The sequence below is a fragment of the Psittacula echo genome (genome assembly GCF_963264785.1).
Source record: "Psittacula echo genome assembly, chromosome: 2".
NCBI classification, from domain to species: domain Eukaryota; kingdom Metazoa; phylum Chordata; class Aves; order Psittaciformes; family Psittacidae; genus Psittacula; species Psittacula echo.
In genome coordinates, this window is record NC_137737.1 from 64,751,182 (window position 1) to 64,763,223 (window position 12,042).

At 38.3% G+C, this 12,042-nt stretch overlaps 1 protein-coding gene across 2 annotated transcripts in view; it reads right to left on the reverse strand.

Moving 5' to 3' along the window:
• Positions 1–12,042, reverse strand: part of CDKAL1 (CDKAL1 threonylcarbamoyladenosine tRNA methylthiotransferase) — a gene marked incomplete at its 3' end in the record, with an annotated part of 393,323 nt that overhangs the window by 270,240 nt on the left and 111,041 nt on the right. For both annotated transcript variants that reach the window (XM_080610854.1, XM_080610855.1), the window contains exon 6: positions 7,579–7,675. In XM_080610854.1, coding sequence (XP_080466980.1) covers positions 7,579–7,675 — 97 coding nt within the window. The remainder of the gene's footprint in view (positions 1–7,578; positions 7,676–12,042) is intronic.

A 12,042-nucleotide genomic window follows, 5' to 3' on the forward strand; every position in this document is an offset into this window, starting at 1 on the left:
TTAGAAATGGATGTTTATTCTGCCTTACATGTTACGTCCCACATTAAGTATTTTTCATTTGAGATTATTGGAAATTGTTTGGCTAAAGCCCCAAGTGCTCAAGAAGAAAAGATAGAATACTTCCCATCTGCATTTATGAAGATAAAAGTATTTTAGTAAAACTGAGGTGAATCTGGAGTAAGATGAGGGAAGGGTTCAGAGGATTATTCTTTGAAAAAAAGAGAGGAAAAAAGAAAAAGGGGGAATATCACAAAGTCACGGTAATTAAATTTTATGGAGTATACAAAGGCTTGCAGGATTCTTTTCCCCACATCTCACTAACTTTATGGACAATTCTGTTCTGGAGTGGTATCAAAGGCATCTGTAAACTTCTTAAGCAGAGACCAAATAATGTCTCCATCAGGAAGCCCATGAAGCACAGAGACATAAAAGTTCTTAGTGGCATATGAAGAGAAAATACCATTCCTCAACGTTTCTTTGTAACGAGTCTCTACAAACCAAACCTTCCAGACTGACAGCAGATACATTACTGCTGGATGTAGTTAGCGCACCATTTTGGTGCCATAGTTCTTGTGAGAACTTGTTTGTAGTATAAGCATATACATGCACATTTGTCCATCACAAATGGTTCTCCATTAGAACTTGAATAGAACAAAAGCTAATGGCAGAGTGGAGCAAGCAGCTGCGTAGGGCTACACTGATAATACAGAAATCTGGATTGAGACTATAGGACAAGAGCACTGGCAAAACCCATCGGATGAAGGAATAGTCAATGCAAGAAATGGACTGGTCAAAAAAGCAAGAAAAAAGAAGAGAGTTGTAACAAAACATGAAGCCTGATTTGAAACAAAGATGAGGAAAAATCTTTGAGCCTTCCTGGTGAGATCAGAGCTAGGGGAAGTACAGCTCAGCAATCATACGTATCCAGCTCTTATATACACATGGAAGATACAGGGGGATCCATGCTAGGGGCTGAAGCTGCAGGTCACTCCTGAACACACAATTGCAGCCAGCCACATTTCAAACCATGGACATGCCAGCACTGCACTGAGACAGAAGCCTTGAGCTCTCCAACTAAGCACCAGTAATTAGTGAAGGAATATAGATAACACACACGGCTCATCTGTCATCGGATAAAGTCCCCCAGTTCCCTTTGTGCTGTCACAATCCCATTCAACAGATGACTGTGAGATGTAAACAGCCCTAAGACATGCTTGTAATGTGCTATGTCTGCAGTCTCACACCAGGTGGTCTGCAAGTGCAGACAGACATGCATGTTGAGGATGGTCACACAAATTCTTCCAGGCTCTCAGACATGATCCAAGTTGTCTCAGAACCAGTATTAACATCCTGGAACTGTTTTGCAAATCAATTCTAGGACAAACAGCCTTTAAGAGAGCTCCTATAAACTGAATGCTCTTAATTGGCAGTTAAGTGAAAGGTTACACATTCACCCTCAGTTTTTGTACTCTATAGAAGTTGGCAAGCCTCAGATCAAAGAAAGCTATGTAGAAAACTGCAGCCATGAACCATCATGAAAGTGAGAGAAACTTTCTGATATTCTCTTCAGATCACAAGATTACAGAGTAATTCCTGTGTCTGACAAGCCATTTCGTAAGTGGTCACAAGGGATCCACATCGTCCAGCTGACAACTGTTGTTTCTTCTGGGGGACTGGGATTAACCTGGTAGAATCATCAGCAAATAAAAATGAACCAGAGACAAAAGTATGAGATCTCTGACACTTGCCACCAGTGGCTGCACAAGAAGGTTGTGGTTTCACCTTCTGATGAGTGTCAGTTCCCAGAAATTGACAGTTACCACCGCTAGTTAAAAGTGACAGCCAGGTTTGCAGCCACAATCAGCCTTCTCTGGGACTCTCCCCAGGGCGAATGCAGTTGCTCCCCACAGCCTGCTTTCCTTTCAGCATCGAAGGAAATGTCTTTTCCACTACAGGTCTGAAGGTTAAAGGTTCTCTAATATTGACAGGATAGTGACAAATCTCTCCAAATATTCCTCCCAGAGCCTTCCCCAAAGGCCCTTCTTCCCTGAGTTTCCCAGAGGTAGCACAAGCAATTTGTAAGCACATCAAGCATCAGAAAATGACTATCAAAAAGATCTCGAAGCCAGTAAAGATGGGATAAAGACAAGGGATACTGAAGACTAGGAATGTTTATTGAAAAAACTCTGCAAACCAAAATAAAACCCAACAACTCATCCAATGGTTGAGAGAAACTGAGGAAAGGGTACCCACAATATAGGAATATAGGAAAGGACAGCGGTTTGCTTGCACAGCATGAGGTTACTGCTGGAGGAGACCATCAGCACTCAGCTGCTTATAAACACCCTGGGAGTAAACACAGATAAAACTACTTGAAGTAATTTCTTTTTTTTTCCCATCTAGGAAAACCCTACATAATTCCAACCTGCTATTCATAATCCTGAAGTTTTTAACTCCCATTCACCAACTCTCACCTTCATCTCACCTTGTTTAGTCAGCTCTGTCAGATGCTGGATGTTAAAAGCCTATTCAGTCTATCCCCTCTCTAAAGCCAGTAAAAGAGAAATACACAGCTTCAAAAGTCACTTCAGATCTTCTAAAAATCTAAATTATTTTAGAGATAATTATCTCCACTGACCATAAAGGGAGTTGAGCAAAACACACTCTCAAATTACAGCACTTAGGCAGCATAAATCCAGGCCTTAATACACAACTTCAAAAGGCATGTGATTAGCCACTCTGGCCTCAGAGGGATAACATCTGTGTTTAAAACCTTTGCTGACAACACTGACCATAGTAATGGGCAATATTCTTGTTTAGGAGGGTATTCTGAGAGCAGGCTCTACACAGACTTTAAAGGGAAGAAGACTACACCCCACAGAAATATGTAAACAACTGATTTTCATTGCCAAACACTGACCAGCTGAAGTGTAATTCTTATCTAAATTAATCTAAATTAATTCCTACACCTTTTGATTCATAGGACAGTATGTAACTGCTGTAGAAATTGATAGATTCTATTTGCATGCTCAATTCTTAGTTTAAAAGCAGGTGCTTAACTGGAATAATTCTTTCCTGGCTTTCCAGGTTCAAGCGTAATATCTGAATATCAGCACTGGCAATTCACAAGCCAAAGCCAACCAGCTGAGAGGTACTGACTGAGCATGAATTTTGCATGAAATCATTCTTGGCCATAAGTTCCAGAACAGTGTGCACCTGTTCCCAGGCTTTCAACAGGCTTTCCAAGAATTCTGCTAATTCAAATAATTCAAAATAAAATTCCATCAAATTAGTCTTTCATGAAGTGCACAGTGGATATTTGCATTTATGCAAGGCTCTAGTTTAAGGGCAGCAGAGAGGCTTTCAATCTTTAACACAGTTTGACCACACAAACACCACAAGGTAGGTAAGTGTCATTATCTCTGTTTTGCAAACATCACTGAAGCTTGTATGAACTGAACATCAGCAATATCATACAACACATCATCCTCATTTAGGACACCAAAGCAGTAATGATGTACAAGCATTTGGCATCTCAATACGGTTACGCTGCTTTTTCTTTTACAACGGCACTGTTAAAGCCTGCTCAATGGAGGGGTTTACAAATGGAGACCTAAAAAGCACACTGGTGTAAACCAATTACAGATGTACAGCTTGAGACATCAAGCGCTTACTTTTTGCAATGTACTTAGCACTTTTCATACTGAATCATCTACTTCATAGCAGTGTTTCTACTGTTAAACATGCTGCCACCAGGAGTTTTCAGCACTTCCACTAATCACTTTCCACAGTTGCCATTGGATATTAAAAAAATTACCTAAAGCTCACCTTACAGAATAGAACAGCCACAGGAAAAGTGTATTTGGAGAATTTAGGAAAGGTTATTCAGGGGAATGCAGGAAGCCCTTGCAGGGAAGTTTTCCTGACTACATGTTTCTCCTGGAAGCAGTGCCTTCAGGCTCAACCAGGCCAAAGAGCATGCAATAATTTTACCATGCACAGGACCTGTACCTTCTGACTTTGCTGTAGCAGCAGAGGGAGGATTACAGCCTTGGCAATATTGGAGATATTTTGTGCAGATAAAAGAATAGGCTGAAATTCTTCCTTTGGGAAATGGCTGTATGGCAGAAAATGACAGGTCTTTTGATGTTAGATGATAGATACATTAGGAAAGATGGGGAAGGAAGGAGAACTGGGGCTCTTATTCAGGAAGAGATTCATTTCTGTAGCTATTGCATGCCTTTAACAGGATACATATGTGCGCTACTACCCACGTTTTCAGTATGTCGAGTAATTTTGGTGATTTCGAAGTACAAATACACGGGACTTGTGAAGCCTCTTAAGTCTTATGACCCCTCAGCAAACTGGTCAGGGGTTCCAACACATAGCATCAAATACCTTCAATCTCCAGACAAGTGGCAAAGAAACAAAAGGTTTTATTCCATACCAGCGGTTCAACTTACCCCTGGGAAAAAGGGGTCTGCATGCTCTCGTAGGCATTTCAGGAAGTGATAAAACCCTAGAACTACCTACATTCATGAGACCCAGAACATAACCTGTCTGCTAATTCTTTAATTCTCCCTTGTCCCTCCCTTCCCTATAATCCCCTCAAAACAATCAGTATAAACAAAGTCACATATCCTTCTTTTTAGCAATTTACAAGTGATGGACAACTCCTAACTGCAAGAGTTGATTTCTCTTTGCAATACCATATGTACACTTGAGTTTGAAGTGGGTACAATACTCCAAACATGAAGGTGTAAGCTTTGGAAACCACCAGAGTGTAAATGGCTGTGAACCTTTGTAATGCATCATTATGTGTTTTGTGTGCTTTCCACACTTGGCAAGGTTTGTTACTACCTAGACCTTCCCCTTTCCAGAAAACAGACCCTTTTACAGCCCCTATGTTATGGTTTGCCTTATATACAGCCTGTGGCAACACCCCAACTCACATTATTTGTAAAAAGTGGCAATGACTTTAAAGAAACATAAAAACACAGTAATGTGTATCACAAATGGTAACAAGCATATGAAGCTGTCCTTCCTTCCCTTCTGCCCAAGTCAAGGAACAAATAAAGAACAGTTGAAGTTCAGTCCAGTATTTTTCAAGCGCAGATCAAAACAAGCCCAAGTTACCAGGATTTCTCTGATAGTTACATCTCAACTTGCTCCTCCATCATAACAACATGAGCAGAGAAGCCCTCTGACACACTCTGCCTTCGGAAAGCTGCCCCAAGGGAGTTATAATTGCTGGTAAATAACCACATTCTCAAACAACACTGTTCTTCAGAAAAAAAGAAAAAGCAGAGCTTACATAAGCAACAATAAATCAACTATATCTTTCAGCCAAGTTGAAGATGAGACCAACCTGGTGGTAAAGCAAGATTTCCAAAACTGCACACTTAGTGCTTAAAATTTTAAAGCAGAATCAATATCGTACTGCCAACAGAATGTTTTCTATTTCTCAATTCTGTCAAAACTTCCTTTCAAAAATATTTTGCAATAGGAAGATAACAATTCTTATCCTTTACATGCAGTCACCCCCTCACACAGTCTTTGTAAAATGAAAGAAAATCTTAAATATACAAACTGAAAACATGGACAATATCTGCTCTTAGCTTTGATTCTGTTAGTAGTTACGCCTATAGTTCTGTTATAGTTATGCCTTTCCAAGCTCAAGCATCTATTACTTAAAGCACAGTAAATTTTACCACAACAATGACAGTTAGAAGACAGTGAAGAGAAGCAGTGGCAAAGCTTGGGTTTCAGTATTTTCAGCTCCAATCCAAAAGGACTTGGGAACACTGTAGTTAACAGTGTACTTCAACTCCTAACAGAAATCTTTCTGTAATCAATACAAAACTACAAATATTTTTCACTAAACACAAGTTCTAGGTACCAAAATTTAGAGGCTAATTCTCATAAACTGTGCTACCTAGAATTGAAAGTTGAAAATAAATAAACAGTGATTTAAAAAAATAAGATCAAACTTCAGCTTCCCTAAGTTTCCTGCATTAAAATCATCAAAACTGAAACACCAAACTACACTCTTCAAAGGACAGTGAATCCCCTTTTTTTTTCTCCCTCAGTTTTCACATGTCTAGATATCTTTACATTTACTACAATGACCAATTACAAATCACATGACTATGTTGTTTCTGAGCCAAAACAAAACCCATTCACCATTTATTTTTTGTTTTTCCCATCCTGCTGCACAAAGTGTAATTAGCCAGAGTCTCAGAGATGACAGAGCAGCACAGTTCTCTTCCATATATTTGTGTAAAGTAAGACTGTCGAGTGGCATGGAAAGTTTGTTTCTTCCTTTAAACTGTAACTATATAGTGTGGCATTTTACAGTCCCTGAATACCATTTCTGGGCACTGAGTTAGTTTACAGATGTTAACATCACTGAGAATGGCAGCTGGGAAAAAAAAAAAAAGGGAAATAAAACATTTTGAGTGATAGCAGCCATTAAAAGATTCAGATAGCACAAAGCCCATCTTTGTAAAAAATTCTAATAAATCAGTTAATGGAGCCATCTTCTTCCAAATTCCAAACAATTATCTTACTTCTAAATTAGTTTGAACAACTATCTGGTATGATCTTCTAACCAAAGTGAAAGCTTCAGAACATTTGTGTTATTCCTATCTTAGTTTTGACCTGAATTCATGACACTTAAGTGGAAACACATTGACCTCTTTACATTTTTAATGCAGAAATGATACTGTACAGCCACCTGCTCTGGCTCAGCATTAGTAGAGGACAGCATCATTGTCATTCTCACACACTGAACTTAATGACACTGCTTCAACTCAAACATGCCTTTTATAAATTAATCCAGTTTTAAAAGGCTTGAACAAGGAAGAATCTTTGTTCCCTTGTGCTTTGACTCCTGGGTTTTCATGACTGATTTACAAAGGTGATTCACTTATACAGTAGTACTTCATCCCAAAGGATACTGAAGGCACTTCACTAACTAAATGAAGTCAAAAGCTTTCTAGTTATCCTTTTCAAAGAAAACATTAGTAACTGCTTAACAATTCAGTCACTGGTGGATTTAACTCTTCAAACTGCCCCAAATTTCAACAAAATAATCATTGCTATTTGCCATTCTGCCTAACAGTGTAAAGTAAAAAAAAAAAACAAACCACACACAAAAAAACAAAACACTCACCAAACCCCCAGATGTGTCTGTATAATTTATATGCTCTGGCCTTTTACACTTCTTCCACTAATTTTAGCAAAGAGTTTATTTGCTTTAAGACAAAGAAATACACCATGATATTTTAAAGAATATGGCATCTTCATCATGCTGGATGAAGCCTGGATATTTTTCAGTTCCACCAAGAGTACCGCTTTCTTTCTCCCCTCATGCCACAACCAAACCAAATCAGCCTGGATGAAAGAAGACTTAAGTGCTGCATAATGCAAGACGACTTACTGGGGGAGGGAGGTGAGTAGGTACCAGGCTTCTCTGCTGCTTTTTCCCAGAGAAAGACAACAAAGTCTATATATTGACATTGGCATATTGAAAACATTTATGAAAACCTTTGGTTTCTAGTTGATAAAGATACATACCCCTATAATACTCAAGCCTTTCAGATAGTCCTGACGAGGTTGGGCTTGCGGCACACAGCCTGCTAGAACCACTTTCTTCTTCTCTTGTTGGGCTTTCCTAAAGAAGGACAGACAGTGTGTTAATATTTTCAACATTGATCGTTTTCAACTTCAAGCTTGAAGTTATTCTGCATGATACACAGGAAAGCAACTACAATTTCCAAATCAGAAGTAACGTGTCTGAACCTCAGACATAAAACTAACACACCAAAAATCCCATATATGAAGCTATCATGCCACAGCACACATGGCTTAGGTCGGAAAGTTATCTACAGAGACCATTACCACTGTTTATCTTACACAGAAGTACAACCTTGAAACCTCTATTTGTCACACTGATAGCAGAGAATCTGGTCAAGAAAGATGGAACAGAGATATTGAGCACAATTCAAGAAAACTTACACAGAATGGAAGGGAAAGCCTGCATAGATAAGAAACTCTAGCTCAGAACACAAGCATTTATGTAGCACCAGTCAGAAAGGACCAGTCACATCAAGTCTTCTGAAGCTTACTTGAAAATGTTTATTTACTTCTAAATGTGCATTTACTGAAAAAAAGGTTAAGTAACTGTTTACTTAAAATCATATTGAGCATTTTCAAGCCTTTAACTGCTTGCTTTTGGCAGAGAAACATTTGTCTGGATATTAACTTAGAAAATTCCTTAGCTTTGATGCTACCTTAGCACCAAGTAGGAAACCAAAACATGAAGATTAAATGGCTTAACACTGTTCATTTTGTTAGTAATGTTTTGACTCACTTTGAATTCAACACTGAATATCAAGCCATCACTGAATCTTGAAACTACAGGAAGCCCTGAATAAAACTACCGGCTGCATGCAAAATAGTGAGATGCAAAACCTGCTTGTGTTCACTAAACTTTGAAGATCATCCATTAACACATTAACCCAACATGACTACCGCATTATAATGTGCAAACCAGTGAAGAAAAGCAGCACTGAATAATTTTAGCAGAGTTGCTAGGTGTGACATATTATGGGTTGCTCTACAAACTATCTTTCACAGTAGCATGCTGTGTCACAACCTCTTGGCAGACTTCTGTCAAACTAGAAACCTTGTAAATTCGCATTTTCTCCAGCAATGTATGGATTCATGAAGTGTTTACTATTATGTTGGAACAGGATAAGACATGTCATAACATTTTTCAGAAAAAGTATCTTATCCAAAATACATAATTACTTAGACAATTTCATACTTTCAGCTTGCTCAAGCTGTCTCCAAGATGAATGCACTCAAGAAAGACACGTTCAACAAGTACAAGGATGCAACACTGAGTATCTGGAGATCTCCAGCAAATGCAAATTTAATGGAGAAAAAACAACAACAAAAAAAACCAAATCAAAGCAAAACCCACATAAAGAAAACAAAACCACACAAAACAGACCAGTACCACACACAGTTCCACTACTCACAATTTTCACTTCATACCCATAATACGGATTTATATACAAATTAAAGCTCAAATGAAATCTCACAAGATTACACAAATTGTAGTATTAAAGGAGATTACAGGTTATCCTACCAAATACCTGTGCTAGCACAAAAATGAGATATTTCAAAGGAAAAAATAAATATCCTATACACAGACAAGTGTGAAATAACAGGAAAGTTTATTATGCCGGTTACCTCATATGTAACATCACTGCAGCAAATCCCTATAAACTACTTGATTTTATTTTAGTGGGACCTTCAGGAAATTTTCAGACATTCATCATAGAGGGCCGTATTGGCCCTCTACTTGCATGCTAAGGTGTATAATATAAATGCAAACCCTTTCATTTCTTCCTTGATAATATTTCTGAGGATAAAGAACTATGATGAAATGCTAATTTATTACATTTTTTAGACAGGGAACCTAGCAACAAGTGTCTGAAATCTGCAATTCTTTTTTTCTTTTTTAAGGGTTTTGCAAAAACTTCAGAGGTCACCTACTTCTACACATCCAAGTGAAAAAACAACCACTTCTTGCATTACCTAAAAATGTCACATAGCACCATGTGACACTCCACTAGCTCAAAGGACAAAAATCACTACTTAAATAGTCTTAGAGACTCAACCTAATGCCTTGAGGCAAGACAATAAGACCTGTCTCCAGCAAACAATGCACGCATCCCCAGGAAACTCTGCATCTGGTATAATCTGCTGCTAGCAACAGCCATCTCCATCTACTTGAAAACCTGTGAGCACTACAGAAGAAAAAGCTTTTATTCAAATCTTTTTATCCGAGGTAAAAAAAAAAATAAACAACGTTTCCCTTGACACATTAAATGGCATTTTAATGTTATTTCACAGCTTTAACATTTTGCCATATCTTCTGGGACTATAACTGGAGCAAGGGGGGAAAAAGTTAAGCTGAATACTCTTCATAATAAGCATTGCCTTCTTTTAACTTTCTTAAAGTTGTGCAGGTCTCCACAGAATAAAGAATTTTGTACACTGAGATTTTTTTGCTTTAAAATGCAATTAAGTGGAAATGTCAGAACTAAATTTTCAATCAGTCAATTTTCATTACATCCATAATACACTGTACAATCCATGCAACCCACCATAAAAGAAAAACCATTGTAAGGAAATTATGGAAATTTTTGCTTCATTATTAAGCCGCCACTTCTCTAAATATGCATTCCAGTACTATACTGTCACCTCCTTTTAGTATTGTTTAATGAGCCCTCCTCATATTAACAAAAGCCCACAAAAATTATCCTTCAAAAAATCTAGTCAGCACAGCAACTGTATTAGAAAAGCCTTTATCCTTCAAAAACATGAATAGTGATGAGAATAATACCTCATGGAATCTAGTAGGTGGCATGAACAAATACATCTTCCCTTTTAGATACCCTTTATATTTTCAATTACATGAACCTTACCTTGAACTTTCAATTTAATTGACTCGGGACACATTTTCTAGAAATACACTTCTAAAAAGTGCTTGCATGATACACATCTGAACAGACATTTAATTAGAGCAATTCTTTTAAAAAGAAATGAATTATTTGAGCTACTTCCTAAGTAATGGGTGGGGAAAAAAAAAAAAGAAATGAGAGAGAAATAGGGGCATAAAAAAAAGGCCGCATACAGCAGAGGACTCATACAAGGTCTGTCCTGAGATCTTAGATTATACTCCATTGCAATTCCATTGCATAGACATTGCCATTGCAACCTAAGTGCATTATCAGTGAAATATGTTCAATGTATTCTGCTTTTTCGTAAATGTGAGGATGCAACTAGGATGGGGAGAAACTTGTGCCTTGCTTACATGCACTTCTACTTGTGTTGCTAGGAACCAAACTGCAATATTCTGCTCACAATTTTACGTCACATGTTGTTGCATGATTTCTTTACTTTTGATTTTTGAGCTCACAGGACATTTGGCTGGTAACATGACACAGATTAAGAAATACACCCCCAGGCCTCCAGAAAAGTCCCCTGCAAGTGTTTGCTACATCAGCACTGTGTGTATGGCAACAGTGCTGGATATCATGGCTGCCAGTGCAGGAAGCTGACTCACAGTTATTCCAGGTGGAATCATCACAGAAAAAGAGTTATGGAGCTCTCCCTGAGGTTCAAAACCAGGGAAAACAATAAAAATAAAGAAAAAAGTGAAAGCAGAAAAGATGGGTCATGTCCAATGGAAAACAAACTGTGACATCAGAAGTAATTAGTAACTCACTCTTTGCTAGATAGAAGGAAGAGAAGCCAAGATCATCACTGCTCACCTGCTTGCCTCCCTCTTCATAAGTGGAGCTGCTTTCAGAGAGCAAACATTACTACTCATCAAGGTATCCCAGCAGCACAGGAAGGCATGGAAGGCATCTGATATCAAAAGCTGTCTGCTCTGTAAGGAGCAGAGCCTGCAAACTACAGGCTGGTCATCATGAAAGATACAGTTTGCAAAGTGTTAAGCGTTGCTCCTAGTAGGCAGGTAACAATTGACCATACTCCCAAGTAAGTTTTTGCATCAGTGAGCTACATCCACCAAACACAGTACTCCCCTACTCATCACTGTAACAGCACAATCCCTGTGACGTTCAACTTAAGATGTAGATAGTCAAATCTAATTGTGTAATGCACCAGTGTAGTCTATTCTTGCCATTCTCAGAGCTTCCTATTACACAAAATCCACAAGACCCCTTCTCAGGTATTTTAGAAAGGTGTGAAGCCATAAATCAACAGGAGGTTTGTGTCTAGAAACACCTGAAGAAATGTTAGTATACATGAAGAAGTTCTGCTAAGGCAGCTCTAGCTGAATACAGTATGAGCTGGGTATATGATGAGATCAGGCAGCCAAAGGTTATAAAATGTAAAATTGGAGGGATACTACTTCCCAGGCTGTAGAAATAATGATATGTCATCTCTAGGGAAAAAGAAATGCTATTTCACTACAGATTCAAATGTGTGAAAGATCTT